At 47.6% G+C, this 20,406-nt stretch overlaps 1 protein-coding gene across 3 annotated transcripts in view; it reads right to left on the reverse strand.

The window, feature by feature from the left end:
- Positions 1–3,615: 3,615 nt before the first annotated feature.
- Positions 3,616–20,406, reverse strand: part of GNG12 (G protein subunit gamma 12) — a 110,734-nt gene continuing 93,943 nt past the window's right edge. For 2 of the 3 annotated variants that reach the window (XM_044748932.2, XM_044748937.2), the window contains exons 3-4: positions 9,310–9,428; positions 3,616–7,627 (exon numbers count right to left, since the gene is read on the reverse strand). In XM_044748932.2, coding sequence (XP_044604867.1) covers positions 7,502–7,627; positions 9,310–9,402 — 219 coding nt within the window. In that variant the 5' untranslated portion in view covers positions 9,403–9,428 and the 3' untranslated portion in view covers positions 3,616–7,501. Of the gene's footprint in view, positions 7,628–9,309; positions 9,429–11,903; positions 12,108–20,406 lie in introns of all 3 variants that reach the window. The other variant, XM_044748940.2, reaches the window with a different exon arrangement.

A 20,406-nucleotide genomic window follows, 5' to 3' on the forward strand; every position in this document is an offset into this window, starting at 1 on the left:
AACCCACATACCCTTCTCTGACCCCACACTCTAGGCTTTGGCTCTTCTCCTGATTTTCAGTTCAAGGAGGAAAAGGTAAGATGACGTGGGGAGGGGATGGTGAAAAGCAACTGAAAGTGAATTGCTCTCCTCTCTCAAACTTGTATACAATTTAAAGCTGGAATAAATGTTAACAATTACCTAACCTAAATTCTTCTTAAAAAATAGATCCTTTTTTTCTGGAAACAGGACCCGGAGTCATAAATGTCTTAAGGTCGCACAGGAAGTCAGTGGCAGTCAGACAAGGATCTACACCCCCGGATCCTGTGACATGTGCCATTTTACATCATACTGACTACTCACGAAAAATGCAGTTTTTAAGAAAAACATAGTAAACACGCTTTTGGATCTCTCCAAGCTCCCATTTCCTCACATGTAAGTAGGGTGGCGACCTCATGGGTTTGTTGTGAGAATGAAATGAATTAACAGAGACAACAAGCTGAGAACACTAGCTGGCTGCAGTCAGCGCCTGAAATAGAGTATTGTCTATTCTTCTTTAAGGCCTGGGCCTTTACACTCTTGATTATCGAAGAACTCACTTGCTCACCCTACCTTACTTGATTAATTTTAAAATTCCCAAAGTTGTCTTTTATTCCCCCCATTCAAATCCTGCTACAAATCTGAAGACAGTCCAGGGGCTGTCAAGGCCAGGGGAGGAGGCATGTGAAGTTAGGGTGTGTGCTTAGCTGTAGGATCCTGCATGGCTTTCTGGCTCCTCCGAGAACTCAGGCCCTCACCTGCAGGCTGGAGTGAAATAACATCTGCTTTCCTTCCAGGAGACGTCGTGAGGCTTCAGCGGGAGAACACGGGCCAAGTGCGCAGCCTGCTGTCAACGTTGGGTCCCCACTGTGCCCAGGGCCTCACACCAATGCCTGAAAGTACCCACAGGTGTGGCACGGCCTGTGTTGAAACGTACTTCATTGCTGCCAGATGTCAGAGGGTTTATTTAGAACGAATGAGTTCTAATGCACTGGCCATGGGACAGGTTTCAAGGTTAACCGCGGGAAGCGTCCGCTGCACCCAGACAACTCTTGGAGCGAGCTTCTCCACAGGCCTGCTCGTCCTCCCACACTGGGGGGCTTCTTGACGATTTTTGTCATGCCCAAGCACGGGCTGTGCTATTATACACTGACATTTTTGAAAACATAAATTGGCTTACTTTTTATTTAAATCTATTTTAGAAGGAAACTTTATGGCAACTTGTGCTGGTTCTAGTTTTCGTAATACATATAAAAATATACAACTCATAAAATAAGGTTAGAAAATTTGCATACTATCTAAATCTCAAGTGCCAACTTTAAGGCTGTCCTTACTGGGGTCTTAGGGGACATTAATGACCATGTCTGTCTGTGCCTGGCACAGAGCAGGTACCGCTGCCCGCGTCTGGTCAGCAGGTGCCTGCCTTGGCCTGTCCGCAGCATGTCAACTTATGGATCTACAGCGTCCTTGTGAAGTCACGTGGGTAACATCCTACACCAGGGCCAGATTCAAGGTCTTTCAGTGGAGGGAGCTCTCACTTCTGTCACTAAGCAGGGTGTGTGTGTGCGTGCATGCACGCACACAGGGATGGTGAATGGATCTAGAGGCTAGAAGTAACAACTTGCACCTTGATGGCTCAGCTGCAAATTTCTTAGACTTCCAGACTCGAGATCTTACCATTATGTATCTCAACCATTTCAGTTACTTACTTTCATAGCCTAACAGATTACTGAGGAGGACCTGTAGGGTTTGGGGATGCTGCACGTGTAAAATGAATTTGCAGTGCTACCTAAAAGTTGACTATTACCGTCCACTCCTTTGTGCTAAGCATTGTTCTCTCCACAGGTCTATGGAGACCATAGTGCCGACGGTCTTCTACAGACTGATGTATGAAGTCATCAGTATTTTACGATGAAATTATTTGGACTGCATTTTCTTCCAGGGCAGAGAAACTATTGGTTTCTTAAAAAAGTGATAGTTGAGGGGAGGGGTGCTGAGACCAACTATACATGTTTGCTCAGGGCTGGCCTACAGTTGGGATGGCCTTTAATAGATAAGAGTGACTCAGATAAGGAGACAGTGATTGGAGCACAGAAGAGTTCATCTGGGGGTGAAGGCTATTTGCTGCTCACAGGGGTAAAGGGGTGGAGTGGCAGGCAGGGCCATGCTCTGAAAACAAGCTAAAGGCCGTAGCCAGGCCAGGCTGTGCACAGATGGCTAGAGCTGATGTGGGACCAAGTCCTACAGACACCGTCAGAGATGTAAGCCAGAGGTTTGTAAACCTAGGCCTAGGGAGGGGAGGGGGAAATACTCAAGACTGTCTACCTAGCCCCAGATAAGAAGGCCTGTAGCAAACATCCACATGTCTGTGTGTAACTGACCCTCTTGCCAACGAGCTCATCATGGCCCATACCCAGGAGAGTTGAAAGGCTGTATGACATGCATCTCTACCCTAAGCTCCGCCATTACTTGCAAGTTTCAGTTCCTTGTTCATGACACTAAGGTAGTATAACGTTTCTCCTACCATGTTGACCTACACAGTCTACCCTTTTCAGCCTCATTGCCCTCCTTTTCCTCACCTTGTTTTAGATTCACTCCTGCACAACCCCATCTCCCATCCCCAGGACAGCTGTCTTCCTGGGAAGGTCACAGAACTTCTGGTGATTTGGTCTGAACCAGTGAAAGTGCTTGCCAGTTGCTGCCTACTTCTCATGACCCAAGTGTCTAAACCTGGAAAGGGCTGAGTGACTCTTTCGCTCCTCCCCATGCAGCATGCGTGCCAGTTCTCGGAAGCAGGGGCCATCTCTGCACTTGCCCAGTCCATGGCCAGGTGCTCGCTGGCTGCCTTTCCCCTCCTCTGTGGATGATGCTGTGCTCCCTTCATCTCTGGGAATCCCAGTTCTGGAGGAAGAGACCAGGGAGGAGGCAGGGTACCCTGGCAAACACTTGGTGAGTATGAGTCATTGCTCGTCTCATGACCTTTCCATTTGTTATCTGTTTCCATGGTCACAGCTGGGTCTCAGGATGGGAACAGCCCTCCACACCTCAGGAATCATTATGTCACTCCTCCTTAACAACCTCCGAGGCCTTCCTGTTGCTTGCAGGATAAACAAGCAGTAGGGGAGACGCTCTGCACACTAGTTCTGTGCCCACTTTTCTCCTCCTCCTGCCATTTCCTCCCCAAACTTCATTCCAGTGCACACAGGATTTCTTCTTTTCCTCTCAAGAGTCAGCTCAATCACCACCCGCCTTGGAAGCCTTCTCAGACTTCACTGATGGGAGCTATCCCTCCTTCCTCTGGGCTCTCACAGCACTGTGTTTGCCTGAGTTACAGCACTTCTCACACAGTGCCATACTCGTTAGTTTATATGTCTGTCATTCCCACCCTCCTCGCTCTAGACTGCGAGCTTCCCATGGGCTGGTGTGAGTCTTATTCATTTGAGCGTCATCAGAGCCTGGGTTCACCCCCCGGCTGTCAGCAGGTGGCTCAGAAAATGTTAACCGAATGAATGAAGGAAAAGGGGAAGAGAATTGGTCTCCTATTAATTTATTGAGCACAACACAGGTAGGACGACACAATGAGACACGGACCCAGGAAACAGAGCAACGGTGCTTTAATGAAACTTCTCTCAAATCTGTGAACAGGTTAGCTGTGAAGGAAATGCTTTTATTCTTCCCATAGGACAGATTTCCAAACAATGATCACAACGTTTAGGTTAATAAGATGCTGGACAGATGAGTTGCCAAAGAATGTTATAAACTAACAAAATCCCATCAACTATATATCAAATGCAAATTTACTGAGACATCACGAGAATATGTTTATAGTTACATGGCTAAAAATAAGACATTACTACAGTAATCAAGTCCATAAAACTAGAAAAAAAAAGCTGTATAATGAAAAGGCCTTTCATAAGCTATTAAATGAGCAAGCACGATAGACAAACTGATTTTATCTGTGAAGCAGCTTATAGCACCAACATGTGGGCAGGATCAGGAGAGGAGCTGGCCAGGGGACCGAGGCGTCGGAGAGCACGACGACGTCTTGGCCATCATCTACTTCAAGCCCCTAGTTTTACATGGTGAAATGGAGCCCCAGAGAGATGAAATGCCTTGGCCAAAGTCACATGGCACAGGGACACGGGATCGGCTAGAAACGATCCAAAGCTGAGATCCAGAACACTCAATTTTAGGTAAGTGCTCTATTTTAATATATACATAAATTTGTATCTGATTCAATGTATTTTTTTCCTATAGATAGATCTACCGTAAAAGAAATCAAGACAATTCATAACACTCTGGCATTATATTTATTTTATTGAGAAAGGACTGACGTACTGTAATTCACTTCTTGGGCATATATAGATCTTAAATCAAAATTCATAGTAATCGCTCAGATGACAATCGTCGTTGCAAATTGGTTGAGCAGAAGGCATCGAAAGAGAAAGTCTGGCACACTCTCTACTACCCAAACCAATCGATGCCTCCAGATTACTGAATCATTGGTATAATTTTTTTTTATGCTAGTTTAAAGATTAGTAAAGTACAAAAATAGTTCAAATGGAGAGAAAGCAAATCAGGCCTTTCATTTAAAAGATAAATATGGCACTTTTTATTTTTATAAGGAAATGTAAAAACCTGATTCTTTTTACCAAAAAAAAAGTAGCTATAACCTATAGCTTGTGAACCACTTGGTATATAAAGTGTTTTCTCTAGTAAAAAAACGTTTCTGTAAAAATACTTTGGAGTCATGAAATTTTGCCTAGCATATCTTGCCATGCTCCTGAGGCCTCAATTAGACAGACTGGTGATAAACTAATGAAAACATAAGAATGGAAAAGGAGAGAGGGCACTGCTAACAGAAGCAGCATGAAAGACAAAACACAGGGAACGTATTCAGAGAGCTTCATGGAGATGGAGCCAAGAAGCGGCATGTGTACATGTGATTAACTGTGTCCTTATAGTGGTAGTTGGAAAAAATACACACTGGGCATTTGTCCATCATTATCACAAACCAGCTGTTGCAGAGCAGTTAAACTGTGGCTTCACAAGTGGAATAAAACCTGATAAATAAAAGTGCCTCCTGCATATCATATATATGTATACATATATTTTCTCACATAGCTCTCTAGCTATGAGTAAACCAACATTTAGCTACAATTTTTCCCCCTTGGGTCCAGCATCAAAGAATGGGATTTCACTTTTCTTGAACAGGCCCTACACTTGGTTAGGAAGTCACATGACATTCATACTCATGGCCTCTGTAAGACCCGGCCAGCAAAAATAAGAGGAAATCAATCTCCTGGGAGCTCAAGACCATTCCTTACGACTCCAAGCATATTAACAAGTATATAGCAAAACACATTTGTTTTCTGTTAGGTAAAAGAACACATTTTAGCTAAAGAATAAACTATGCTTGCTACCAAAAATGTGCACATAATAGTATAATTAATTTCATGAAAATATTTCGTAACAAGCTGCATTATAAATATTTAAAGAAACATGTTAAAAATCAGAGTGAAAATAAGATTAGTGTTCGGAGACTATCAGTAGAAAAATATACTTATTAAAAAATGTCTAAGTGAAGCCTTAAATGTAAAGTTGTCTTTTTAGTGTATATTTCAAATTCCACCTTTTGAAAGGTCAAAGCGTTCTCTCTCCTGAATCTCCGTAATCGACCTGGGAACTGGGCACATTGCAGGACCAAGCGCTCGATGACCAGAGGCTGAGGGCAGTGGCCTGATTTTCACAAGGTCTTGGAGAAGTGAGGGCAGCTCAGCAGGCTGAATAGATAGGAGGCCTGGAGAAATACTGATGGCATTTGAGCAGTTTAAAAATAGGACTGCATTTGTTCACCCACAACTAGCACGATATTAGATTTTTAAAAGGGGCTTGCATTGCAGGGCAAGAATGTAAAGAACCAGGGAAAACTGTTGTAAATAACTCCTTCTTGGGGTTGAATCTTTTTTGAGAATAGTTTTTAATCCTTCATTAGAGTTACTCTTAATGAACTGAAGACCAGTTAAAATATCAAAGGCCCTAATGTGCGGGTTGGGGCCTTCAGACCCTCTCCTGCTCTTTGATAAAGTTAAAACGCCCTCTGGGAATAGGAGATTCCTTCTCCCCACTGGAAATTCTGAGGATGTGAGGGATATATTCAGGCCCAGAGGAAAGCCTAGGAGCCCACTGCCCAGCTGCTGGAGCCCTGGGGCCCATGTATGCAGCCGTGAGTGGAAGCCTCTTTTGGGGGGCCTCGCTGGACCGTCTGTGGACAAGGTAAGGATGACACTGCACACATTGGAAAAGGGCTTCCATGTCTTGATACCGTTATTTTTTTGATGTTTCTTTCCAACCTTGTTGCACTCACTTGGGGCTGGGGAGGTGAACATCCCCTCTGAAAACAGATGTTCTACCAGCAGAGGAAAGATCAAGGGGAGGCAGGGAGAGAGAGAGAGAGCGCGAAATCACCAAGTTCAGCCAAGAAGGGCAGCTGGTTTTCACACACACCCGCTTCCCTCTCGGCTGGGCTCATGGGCACTCTGCCTGTCTCATTCCCGTCCTTAGGGTGGAAGGTTCAGAGGCGTCCACCCCTCATCCAGCAAAGAACATGAGCCCTGGGGCACAGCTGCCGGGGGGCCTCCCCAAGGGTCTCCTCCCCTTTCCTCAATTCAGGATCCCTGAAGCCCAAAAGGCTCCTTGTGAATTCATACCTCATATTATAGAAGGGCTTTCAGTTCAGTTTTTAAACTTTAATTGACACAGTTTATTGTAGCCTAAGAGGTCAGCAAGATTTCAAGAGAGGAGAGAGGACTTCGCTACTTGATTAGAATGAATACAATCTCGAGGATGTCCTTTACATTTTGTACAATAACTATATGAAAAGGATTTTTATTCTATCGACACATAGCTCAAGATACAGGTCTAAGTTCTGGAGTTGAGGAACTGATGGTGTGGAGACAGGGAAATTTTAACAGGAAATTAAGCTTTGATATGTGTATATACAACAACATATATATATATATACACACAAAACACGCCTCACACCTGTATACTGTACAGGTTGGCACAACCCTATTAAGAATATACTGTGACATAAAGCTTTCAGGACTGAAGTTATTCTTGGCATTTTAATCTAGACAGGTGCTTAGGTAATTTAGGTTTTGACAGAACTGGATCATTCATATTTAAAAGTATATAATTGTGTTTTTTTAAAAGTCCCAGACTGACTTTCCTTAAGCAGCAGCCCAATATGACACCATAGTTACCAAATGGAAAACAAGATTGTTATTCTGGATGAAATCAGTAAAGGGGATTTTAGAGAAAGAGTAACTTGGAAAATAAAGACTTCAGAGTCCGTGATTCCAAGTTAAGAGCATTTTAGTTATTAGCAGTGGTTCCCGAATAAGCTGCAGGTAAACCTCTTGAAGGAGCTGCTCCTGATCCGCTTTGTTGAGAAGAGGTGAGGAGCTGCTTCCCGCTTCCTCTATAAGATGACGCAAGTCTTTTTATCCTTGAAGGGGTTTTCTGAAGTGGGGATCCCTATCAGCAAAGGGTCACTCCTGGCGTGCTCCTCACAGTAGGACATGAGGTCCGCGGACGCCTTCGAAACCTGACACGTGGACAAATCAGAGCAAACAAACGTGAAAGAAAATACTGTATTTACACACGTTCAAAGGGTATCTGAACGCTGACCCACTGCATGGAAGACTGTTGGAGGACGGGGTAATCAGAGGCTCAGAGAGTACCCCTCCCAGATGACTTGATAGTTCAAAAGGGAAAAGGTGCCTTTAAATGGAAAAGTCTGGCAGATAAGGTCTTCCTTAACCAAGTGATCAGATAAACTGACATCATATACCTCCTAGCGTGCCACGGAGTACTCCAGCCAAAACATTCAGCTGGAATCTCATCGTCAGCAAATCCCATCCAAATGAGGGCCATTCTGCAAAATGAGTGGACTGGATTCTTCAAAAATGGACTGTTAGATAATGTGTCTAGATAATCGTGAATGTTATAATGTCCTGTGGTCATGCAGAAGAATGCCCTTGGATTTAGGAAATAGATAGTGAAGTATCTGGGAGTGAAGGGTCACGAGGTCTGCAAACAACTTTCACGTGGTTTAAAGAAAAAATCTGTTTTGTGTGTGTATAGACAGAGAGCACATGTGGCAGAATGTTAATGATTGGGGATCTCTGCAAAGGGTATACGGATGTTTGTTGTTACAACTCTACCCTAGGTTTGAAATTTCTCAAAATGGGGAGGGGAGAGTGAATCGAGGGAAGTTGGTATCTTAGTTTCTATCCAATAAGATGATCAACTGGAAGGCAGAACAGAGGTTAAGGACTGAATTACGGGCTTGGAGCCAAAACTGAGCGAATAGAGGCAAGCTCTAGTAGAGCTTCCAGACTTACTGTTAAAGGCTGGGCTTAGGGAAATACAGAAAAACCAGCAAGAGAAGATGCAGGGCCTTACTCTGGCCTGAGTTAAAAATGGAAGATGCCAACCCCTGCTCAGTAGTCTGGGTAGGACATCCCTGGGAATAATCAGATCAGCGTCCTCGGGCGAGGAGCACAGGCAGCCTCATGTTTTGAAGACAGGTGACTATCTTCAGGCCCAGAGGAATTTATCAGGTGACTGCTTCAGTTTCTAGGAAACAGCATTACTCACAACATTCCAGGGCACTCGCTGCTGAGTCCTCTCTTGGGATTTGGGGGGGAAAGACTTCAAAGTCAGGTAGCCTAACAAACACCTTCCGATTTCTTCCAGCTCTAAGGCTGGCATGACTCACCTTGGATGCAGAATGTGGTCATTAAAGGCCACAGACACTTAAAAGCTGCATTCTCTATAAAAGGAGACCCTGACTGTCGACTTGTTATGCAAGGCTGCCTCAGCTGCACTGATAACTCTAGAACACTTAAGAAATTCCAGACGGATGATGAGGGTGTTTACAGAGTCCACCGGGAACCCCCGTCTCAATGCAGAACATGGGGATCATGAGACATGACCAAGTTCCTTCAGGGAAGGCAGGTCCTCAGGAAATCCTCTCTCGGGCTTCAGGTTTTCTGTCCACACAGACCTAGGCTAACTCTGCCTTTTGAGCTCCCCTGCACTTCCTGAAATGCAGCCCGTGTTAGCAGAAATGAAAGTTAAGGTTCTGAGATGCTCAGCTTGCTCTAGGAAAACCTGGGGACCAAGCTGAGTTAAATGGCCTTACCTTCTCTGAAATGTGGCCTAGCCTTTGGAGAGCAGTGGGAACTCAGCAGAAATCATGTCTAATGCAATCAAGCCTCTTACCTTTATTCTCTCAATGGAGGCCTCTAGCCTCAGCTGCTGCACGGTCCTCCTTGCCTGGGCGATGTTGTTGGTGCTTGCTGTTTTGCTCGACATCTTTGATTATTGTTTTTACCTGAAATCTGGAGAGAATTTTTTAAAAGGTGAACAATGGTCCTCTTTAAGTTGTTTAAGCATTCAAGTTGTTTAAGTGAAGCCTTGAGTGACTTTGGAGGAAAAGTGCGCATTTTCCCAGTCTTCATGGCCTCTTCCAGGCAATTTCTAAAAGGCCCCCTCAGCAATTCCGGTGGTGGCCTAGGTGTCTAAGCTTGTCACCCGTTTGAGCACCTTCATAAATCCTTTGCAGAAACCCAGTACTAGATTTATCCCTGCACCCAACATATGGCATAAAAGTAGCCATTTCTAGTGTTTTCTAAGAGGAAACAAATACACATAAACATTTGCAGTAGTTGGGGGAGCCTCTGGCAAAAGTGAGCCACGTTACACGTGTGGCTGAATATTATTACCACTATGTACCTTAAGAGGGTTTGATTTTATTTCATTTTGGCTCTATTACCCAACTATTACTGGCAACAGAAACTGGCAAAAGAGAGTGCCTCTGGAGAACTTTGCACAAAGGGTACATTTTTAGGTGCTATCAAGATTTGCAATCGTTTGGAGAATGCTAGTTAGGCAGATAAGGACGTCTTTATTCAAGAGAAAGTGGGAATGTTTCGGCTGGAAGATTCTTAGTGATAGGCAGATCCAGAGCAAATGTCAAATGGGACACACGAACAGCCTGAAGCCTGAAATAGTTAATAAAACTTTATTGTTCCCTCCTCTGACCTCTGGCTCCATCCTGGGGGCCAGGGCACGTGCTAGTCCTGGCCCCAACTCCATGTTTGTGGGCTGCCTCTCCTCTTGGCCTGAGACCTTGGATTCCAGGCTGCCCTCTCCTCTTGCTACAGCCACCAGCTGCAAACAAAGGCGACATCCTGGACCTTGAGCTTCGCTCCGTCTGGTTGTCCATCGGCATATTCCAAGGGGAAGTCGGGCTGGGAAAAGTGCAGCCTGGTGCCCCTGCCATATATGGCTCTGCCCTCTCTCGGCATGGTGGTGCAGGCCTGGCAGCAGTGTGGCAGCTTTATGACTCATCAGAGCAGGTGGACAGTAGGTGTGCCTCCTCATGCTATGCAAGGGCTCAGCAAAGTCTTAGGGCACTGTGGCGCCAGCAGCAAACCCAGGCTGACTCAACCTTCTGGAGAGGCAGCTGCAGCAAGCAGATCCACACCAGGCAAGGCTGCAAAAGCCGCCAGCAACCCACGGGCTCCAGCGGGGCCACCTGCAGGCACCACGGCACTCCCCGAGTTCTACCACACTCGGAATGCTCTCAGTGGCCCAGGTCAAGGACTTGGGCAGGGTTTCTACCCTCTGAGATCAGAGGCAGCTTTGGGGCAAATGTACAAATAAATGGTGCTTTTAACTGTGTGCAGAACTTTGACGAAATGCAGCGTAATCAGCAAGCTCCCCCTTCCTGAGTTGAACCCTGCCTCTGCCACTTCCTAGCTGGGTGCAACTGGGCAGGTTATTTAACCTCTATGAGCCCAAGTTTTCTCATTTGTAACAGAAGGATAGTGCTGTCTTTGAGGACTCAGTTCGCTGATGCACATGTGGGGTATAGCACAGGACCAAGGCGCCCCACAGACAGCGGCTGCTGTCCTATTTATCCTGGGGGGGTCACACCCAGCACAAGGAATCAGAACTGCCACTGACTGGGTCAGGTGGGCCATGGGCATCAGCCCTCTCTGAGCGCACCCCTGGGCAATTCTGCAGCACTCCAGTGTTAGGGCAGAATGGAAGGCAGGGGACAGCCAGCAAAGGATTCCCCTAAACAAGGAAACCCCAGTAGCACAGGAAACTGGGAGGAATCAAATGGCAGGGCAGGGTGGCCTTGCCTTGTCCTAGGCCTCGGACGACCTCGTTTGAACTCCCTCCCTCACTAGCTGTGTCTTCCTCAGATTCTTCAGCCGTCCTGCCCCATCCAAGGAGAGGCAAGGGTCTCCTGCTGGTGATTTTGCTCACCCCCAGTGGCCTGGCCCAGGCCCCTTGTGTGCTCCCAGGCAAGCGCTTCTTCACAGAGCCTTTGATTTGGGACTGAGGCAGCCTCACCATGCACAGCGCTGGTTCCACATTTTGTTCCCTGCAGCACGTTAAACCGGGCTCCCTTGCCAGCTGGCGCTGGTTCTGAGGATTGGCCCCCAGCCTCCAGAATGCGAACATGACACCCTTTCTGAGCGGCCTGTGGTTTCCAGGCTGCACCCTAAGGACTTTCTAAATGTTCCCTTTGCATGAGAATAACGCCAAGCATTCTCCTCTTCTTCTCAACCTCCAGGGCAGAAAGTTTCCAAGACCTGAGCAAGTTGTCCTGTAAGTGCATGCAGGCTCACACAGCCCACACGTATCATCAGGACCACAGTCAGGCTCTTTTATAAAACACTTGGGGAGGTCCCTCTAAAACTGGCGAGAAACTCTGCATCGAGCACATGGAGCGCTTTCTTACTTCCTGACTGTACTACAGTCACGATTAAAAACAGCTACAACTGACAGTTCACACTTACCGGCTCAGGGCTCCTTGCCGCTCTCCTCGTGCTGACCTGCTCTTTCCCAGAGGGCCTTCTCTGCTGTCACTCAGACTGCTCCCTTCCTCTGGGGACCCCTCTCTTCTGCTTCAGGTGGAGCGTCAGCCCCTCCTCCTGCCCTGCCAACCTCTCTCGGCTCCCAACTCAGTTGCAATTTCTCTTCTCAAAGTCGGCTTCCCTCTGCTGGTGTATGGACAAGCCCACCCAGAAAAGCAGTTAACAAAGTTTAGGAGACGGGTGATTGTCACGGCTTCACAGACTATTCAACACAAACAAACAACTGTCTGCTGAATATTGTATAGGAAGAGCTTTGGCAAGTCAACTAAAGGGGGTATTTGTGGTCATTCCTAGAAAAAGCTGTACACTCAGCCACTGGAAATGAATATAATCTCATTATAACATTCTTCCTGTGGAGACATCAGATCAAAATTATATTCTTGCAATTTAGGGAGCCTCTTCCAGGAAGTCAGTCTGCTGAGTTGTGGCATGAGGAGGGCCAGAGCTGTCTGATTCTTGAGGGGCTGGGAGGAGGTGCTTATAGGAGCTGGAGATCTAGCTAGGATTTCCTCCCAACTGGCAGCTTCTGCATCTTCTCAACAGCTGGGCTGGGGCAGAACCAGACCAGAGGCTGGGAAACAAACCTTTCCCAACATCTCTGCGCCTTCAGAGGCTTTTTCTTTGGTCTTCCCTCAATGGCAAGGACGTCTGGCTGTTTGTTTGTGCTACTAGGTGGATAAAAAGCTTGCTTTATTCTTACTTCAAGAATAGCTTCCAAGGCAAACAGCACCTGATACTTGTATGGACCCTCAGGGTGCACACGTCACTTTCACATGCATCAGTCTGTGAAGCCTCACTATCCATCCTGAAAGGTACGGTACCATTTCATCCTCGTTTTACAGAGGAGGCAACTGAAGTTAGAAAAACTGCTCCAAGTTCACCCTCATCCAACAAGCCACACTTCCCACTGTACTAAGGAAAGGCTGCAATTCCAAGCAATTGCATTCACAAACACTCAGGGCATCAGTCCTGAGTGTGGTTCTTAATCAAGGGTGACCTTGACACTCCATAACCTGGAGCTGTGGGCTTACTGATTGCTTCATGTTTGTGCAACACTCCTTCTTGTCCAGAAGGCATCTGTCTGTCTGCCTAGTGCCCCGGAGGAAAGGCCTCCCCTCTCACACCGAAAAGCTAAGCAAGAATGTTCTTGCTGCTGCTACCAGGCAAGGACTGAGGTCAGCACCTGGAGATCTGGAGCCACCAGTGCTCTGTGCCACCCAGAAGGGCCCAGGCCTGTGCAGAGCCCCAGTTTGGTAAAACTCTGGCTGTCGCTTCTGCGGTTTTCATTTTTACTGTGGCTAACAGATCAGAATCAATGTCTGCAGTATTTAGCTATTCAAACAATCTGCACTGGTTTTAATGCTGCTGTTCATCGGAATTCTCACATTCCTAGAAATTCCTAGGAACAAGATGACCCATTAGGGAAATATGAACATTTTAATCTTTGTCTGGAGGGGCCTGAAGCAGGAAGAGGAGGGTGGGGATGGAAAGTGTGTCACAGAGCACACTCTGGGAGGGAGGCCCCAGGGAGCCCCAGGATCTGAATCACAAGTCATCACGGCTTGGCCAGTAACTGAACCCCTGGAGGGAGGCCAGCGTTCATGAGCAGCACACCCCCGTGCCTGTAATAAAAGGGCAAGAGCACGCTAAACAAAGGACAACAGGCGTCCACGTATCCTCTGATCTTGCCTTCAACTCTCAGTCTTACCCTTGCTCCCTGTCTGTCCCTATTCTGCTAAAGGGGGAGGGCAATGTCCATCTCACAGGGTTGTGGGGAGGGCACGTGGGCACCTGTCAATGATGCGCCCTGCACATACAATGCTTAATAAACGTGGGCCCCTGGGCTCCTTAACAGGAGCAAACCCACGTATTTGGTGGGAAATGAGAAAAGTTCAGACGGCAAAAGAAGAATTTCAAGGAAATGTGACCGTGCAGCAACGTCCTTCTAATGGGCCTGAGACGGAGCGCAAGGAGGACAGAGTTAGGCCCCAAAGAAGTCCTTCTGTCCTCATGAACACTTCTGATTTTCCCTCCGAGCCCGCAGGCTAGGTCCAGGCTGCAGGCAGGTTTGGTTGGACCCCACACAGGGTGACTCAGTAGCGTGTGTGTGTGTTTTAACCTTAAATTTATTGTCAACATTTGAAAAATGGAGAGATTTCACTTTAAAAGAAGGAAAGGTTTCTGGAAAAATCAGAAAATCCTACAGAACTGAGCTGGATCTCAGTAATGGCTGCTCACTGGACATTCACTGGCCCCCCTGCAGGGCGCTGTGCCTTGGAGGTTTTTAGTTCCCGGGACAGACTCAGGATCAGAGCCAGGGACTTGGGCTCACTCCTGCCCTGCCACTTCCTAGCTCGAGGGCCCTGGGCAGGACTTGTAACCGATCTAAGCCTCAATTTTCTCATGGGAAAAACGGGGATAATAACACTTTTGTATCTCCAAGGACTCTTAAGGCGTCAGATAAAATGAGCATGTGCATGTAATACAAGGAAAGAAGACTTGCTGAGCGCTGAGCACCTGGGTCCTCTGATCACATCCCAAGCAAAAGGCTCTAAACACTATGCGGTCCCTGACGGTTGGCGCTGGGCAGTTGCTCTGTCCTCCTCCTCCTGGGGTGCCTTGCTGAGCTGCAGGGGTGGAAAGTAAAAAGTACATCTCCTGGTGGTATCAGCTAAATTGTGTCCCCTCACATTCATATGCTGAAGTCCTGACCCCCAGTAACTCAGGATGGGCTGGATTTGGAGATAGGGCCTAATTTAGTTAAAATGAACTCCTTAGGGGGTGTCCTAATCCGATCTGACTGGGGTCCTCCTAAGAAGGGGGAATTTTGACACAGATGAGTACAGAGGGGAGACCATGTGAAGACAGCGAGAAGACGGCCACCTGCAAGCCAGGGAGCGAGGCCTCAGGAGAAAGCAACCCTGCCAGCATCTTCATCTTGGACTTCCAGCCTCCAGGACGGTGAGACAATGAATTTCTGTGGCTCAAGCCCCCCGGGCCGTGGTATTTTGTGATGGCAGCCTGAGCTGACTAAGACGCCCAGGTTCTCTTGCAGCTCTGGATGACAAGGACTCCGCCGACCGGATGCATTTAGGAGAGATCTGGAAGGTGGAAGTGACAAGGCCAGTTCTTGCTGCTTGGCTCATTTCTGCTGGCAAGCATGGTGGTGGGCAAATTGCTCTTTGTGGAGGTGGTGGCATCCCAGGGTCCAGTCACCCGCACTATGGTCACAAGAAGCTGTGTGGCTGTGGCAGCCTTCCGGTTCTTCACTTCCTCCTGGGTCTGGGGCCTGTTCTGTGGTGATGTCTGGAAGTTGGTGCTGGGGCTCCTCTGCGAGCCTGCCTCCCCGGGCCCTTCCATTGATTATGAACAGGGCACTGGGTACTCAAGCTCATTCTGCTAAGGCTGCCAAGAGCTCTTTCTAAAGTTTGCTGTAACTGAACCCCGACTGATACACAATTGCGAATCTGTCTTGTAATCTGTAAATAACCTACAGAGATTAGGTATGACTTCTATTATTATCATGCCATCATTGCCGAACACATCAAACTCAAGGACTTGAAAAGAGGGAGAGGTAAGACACAAAATTTTTTTCTCCTCTTCCCCAACCAAAGCTGGCTGGCCATGAGGCCAGGGGAGGTTGAACCTGTGACCGGCTGCGTGTCTGCCCTGCTCCCATCCAGTCTTGAGAGTGAAGGCCAGAAAGAGGAAGTTGCTGCCCTGCGGGATGGAGAGGGAAATGAGAGGGAGAGATGAGGAAGAGCTGCGTGGAGCGGTGGAAAATGTGGCTTGGGATGGAAGAGAGAGTGACCGGGGCTCTTCCAAGAGAAGTTCACAGAGGCTCAGCACCAGCAGGATGAAAAGAATGAGAACAGCTCTCTCTCAAGACCTCAAGAGAGCTCGTGCTCTGAAAGTAGCCCCGCTTTTACACTTGCAAACCCTCTGGGGGCCTTATCTGGTATCTTTGACTAGTTGATTTTTACCTGCCATGGAGGGCACATGTCCCTGAATAATCATAATCATAATCAAAATAATGTAATGATAAAAGTTGACAACTACCACCATTTGTTGAGAACTTAGCATGTGCCAGGTAAGTAAATTCCATGAATCATTTCATTTAATCCTCTTACAGATGAATTCTTTTATCATTTCTGCTTCACAGATGAAGACACAGAGAGGTTGAAAAGTCTTGCTGAAGAGCACAATGATTTACCTAGCAGAGCTGGGATGCAGGGCCACCTGACTCCCAAGGTCATCCTCTTAACCAGCACTCTATACTGCTTGCCTCTGAACCTCAAGGATACAAGCAAGGAATTGGGAGGAAGTGGGGGCGAGTGCCAGCCAGAAGCACTGGACCAAAGAAGGCATGGCCTCCACTGAGGGTCCATTCAGGGCCGGCTGCTATTTCGGGTGGCTGGTCCCCATGGCAACGCCAGTAGGGAGCTGGAGTTAAGTGGCCTTTGGAGAAGACGAAGCAAGGAGGATTGGTTCTTCTTATTTAAAGAAGAACCACTCCAGATTCCAGGTAAGGCTACTGCTAAAGACACAGGATGATCCCGTCACCCGCTTGTGCCCCGGCGAAGCTGGCAGGGAGCCGGGAGAATGAGCCAAGCCCGGGTAATAAATCCACAGGAGAGAGCCGCCGAGCCTGAGCAGCGTGCTCCTGACTGCGCGGTGTCTGGAACCCCTGGGGCGCTCCTTAGGAAAGAGCCTGACGCCCTGTGTCTGCGGCAGGGCCCGTGAATCTGCATTTAGAAGCTTCCCAGGTGATTCTACGTCCTTATGAGAAACGCCAATAATGCTCGCCAGAATCTCTGCCCCTTGGTTCTACCCATGTTTATTTTTCCTGAGAATTATAAAAAAAGGCCAACTTAGAAGAACACCACTTTCTATCTATGCTTAACTTTTCAAAGCTCTGAACAAGCCCTGGAAAATTCTCACTTCTTTTAATGACTTCAATTTACAGGATTAAAAAGCCGCCTTCAGTTTGAAATAGCTCTTATTGTTTAACATACTTCTTTGCCACACAAGTCTAAATTCGCTTTCTTAACAGCCACTTCCTTTTGGGAAGTGTCTCCTACTGGCTTCGGGGCTCCTAGACCGCGCTGCTCCTGCCTGTCCACTGGTCCTCCTGCCACAGCTCTCCTCCTCCTGCTGGGTGGGTATCCTCAGGGGCCCAGTCCTGGACCACGCCTGCAGCTGAGGGACTGAGGGCTTTCACAGTCAGACAAACCTGAATGCTGGCTCCTCACTCACCACCCCCAATTGCTTCACTTCCTTCATCTGTAAAACGGGAAGGGACAGTGATAGGACCTACCTCCTGGGGGGGCTACCAGGAGGAACTGAGAGAACAGCTGTGGACTACTCAGCACCTGCCTGACCCGCAGGAGTCCTCAGTCAGGGCAGACCACGTGCTACCCCTCAGACTCCTGCTGTGACCAAGGCACCTCACATTAAGCCCCGCCCCTTGACCCTAATCCCACTGTCTCAGTGAAGGTCTCTTTAGACAGACACTCAGATGCTGCACAGTGGCTTCCAACACAACACAGGTAGACCCCAAGGACACACCGCTGCCTGTCCCCACCCATTCTGATGTCCCTTTCGCAATGAGTGACACCATCACTGTCCTGGTCACCGAGGCATCCTTTGTCAGCCCTCCTTTAATTCCTAAGACCAAGTACTGTCCCATAGGAATGTGAGCCACATATGTCCATTTACATTTTCTAGTAGCCAAGTGAAAAAAAAAGAAAAAGGTAAAATTAATTTTAATAGATTTTATTTAGCCCAATATGACCAAAATTGAAATGCAAATCAATGTAAAAAATTGAGATTTCACTCTTTTTTTGGTACTAAATCTTCCAAACTCTGTGCATTTTACACTTCCAGCACATCCTGATTTGGTCTAGCCACTTTTCAAGTGCCCAGCAGCGACAGTGGCTGCCTCACTGGTCCGTGCAACCTTTGACCCTGGCACTTTCCACATTCTTGATTCCTGCTTTGACAACACCCCCATTTTAATTGTTCCCCAGTCCTGGCTCCCAGCACCTCGAGTGAGGGCTAGCTCCTTATAGGACTCGTGTCCTTGTCTCCTCCAATCTCATCCATCCTGACCACGGGATGCTCAGACAGTACCACTCAGCTTATTCCTCTCCGGCTCAGAAAGTTCCAGGGATTCCCCAATACCCCCAGGTAAAGCCCAAAGGGCTCAGCTTTGTAATCAAGACCCTCTCTAATATTTCTGCACCATAATAAAAACCCTGATCATAAAAGCAGTTTATTACTACATAGAGCTTACTCTATGCTGGACACTGGTCCATATGCCAGTCCCTGTCAATACACTATCCTACTGAACCCTCACAAGCACCGTGAGTAGCTTCTATTGTCATCCTCATTTTACACACAGAGAAGTTAAGTATGTGCCTAGAGTCAAACAGCTGGCAGGCTGCTTGCCTGGGATTTGAGCCCAGGCAGTCTGGGTCCCAAGGCCCGGCCCAGAACCTCCAGGGCTATGTTGCTGTTGTGTCAGGGGGCTGTCCCCCATTCTCCGGCGTCACGGGCTGCGTTTACAAGTCCTCTCGGCAAGTCTCCACTCGCGTTTCTGCTGGCTCCTCTTGGCCTATTTCAATTCTCTCTTCTTTCAAGCCCTAGTTCACATTTTTACCTCTTGCAGGAAGGTCTCCCTAACCACTTCTGCTTCCACGGATGAACGCCCTTTATGAGTTCCTGCTGTATGCTTAAAGCTCAGCGCTTCAAGGACCCCTAATGGGCCGGCCCGAGCATGAGATAGGTAGGCAGGGAGAGTTGTGCGTGAATCCCCTAAAGTTGTGTGCAACATTCAGTGTGCACCTGTGTCAATTTTTCTGTGGTGAGGACTTCTAGCTAGATCAAGCTGTCGAAAGGGTCCGTAACACCACTCATTTCAATGCTTCAGTGTATGCTATTTAATGCCTATTATTACGTAACTGACTTTGTGTGTGTGAACATTGTCTTCCCGCTAAGCTGTAGGACGTTTAGCTCAATAACAACAGGAGAGCAACTGCATGCGTTCATTATTGCTGTGTGCCAGGTACTGCATCAAGCACGCTATGCAGATATTCATTCATTTTATACTGTCTGCAACCAACCATACGAGGTCGGATTTGTCATACTTATTGAGACTGAAGCTCAGGAAGGTTAAATAATTTGCCCAACATCCAACAGCCAGGAAGAGGCAGAAATAGGATTTGCACTCAGATCCTTGCCACGGCAAAGCCACGCCCTTTCCCAGCAGGTGAGTTATCCCTGCCCTCTCCTCTCTCATCTTGACTAATGCAGAGAATAGGGCCTCCATAAAGGCTCGGGTTGGATTAACACACACGATGTGGCAACCCACACACCAGCCAGCGCGAACCTGGCCCCCGGGGTTTTACATGCCCAGTGTTGGTGTTTGTTTTCTTAGAAACAGAATACACCCAGCTGCTTCCCACAGGTATCCTGCAAATACTGATTGTTTCAAGCGAAAGGTGACCCACCTACTTGGTTCCCTTCACAGCTCTGAGAAGCCTGGGTGGAGTCCTGGGGACTCGCATGCACTCGATCAGGGCCGGCTGCTGGCACTGTGAACACTCACCACCAGCAGGGGCTGGCCCCTCGTGTGGCACCCAGATTCTGAGAGCAATGCTGCTTTGCCCCTCCACACTGTGCCCCAAACAAGTTTTCAGCCAGCGCAGGTGGGCCCTGGAGAGCAGCCCCGATGGCGACCTGCAGAGGTGCAGAGCCAGACCCTTCTGAGGGAGGCCAGGCCGGGAGCCAGGCATGCCGAGGCCTGTGTCTACAGGCCACACCGAGAGTGACCTTTAAACCAAGTTCACTCTGTACGCAGCGCAGCAAGGCTGGCTGAGAAACGATTTGCTCCTAGCTGCATGGCTGGCTTAGGATGGCTGATGTCTCATTAGTTTATGCACGAATGAACATATAAATGAACGGGTACTTCAACAACTGTTAATGCTGGGCACAACAGCTAACATTTAAGGAGTGCTTTTTCTGTGCCAGGCCCTTTGGTAAAGGGCTTTATGTAGTTACTTTACTCTTTGCAACATCCCTGAAAAAAAACTTATTACTATTACATTAACTAGTTTTCAAATCTTGAAGGAATACATGTAGTAAAAATGTTAAACAGTCCCAGAGGTTATACAACAAAAACTATTCCTTCCACTCAGACTCCCCGGGGCAATCACAGTTATCAGCTTCCCAGGTTTCTTTGTGAAGACATCCTATGCATAGACGAACATGATTATTCACACGCCTGTCTTAAAAAATACAAACGAGAGCATGTCATGTGCATTGCTCTGTCCCATTTTTTTTTTTTTTTTGAGGAAGATCAGCCCTGAGTTAACATCTGTTGCCAATCCTCCTCTTTTTTGCTGAGGAAGACTGGCCCTAAGCT

This window comes from Equus asinus, chromosome 16, assembly GCF_041296235.1.
Source record: "Equus asinus isolate D_3611 breed Donkey chromosome 16, EquAss-T2T_v2, whole genome shotgun sequence".
In the NCBI taxonomy this organism is placed as follows: Eukaryota; Metazoa; Chordata; class Mammalia; order Perissodactyla; family Equidae; genus Equus; species Equus asinus.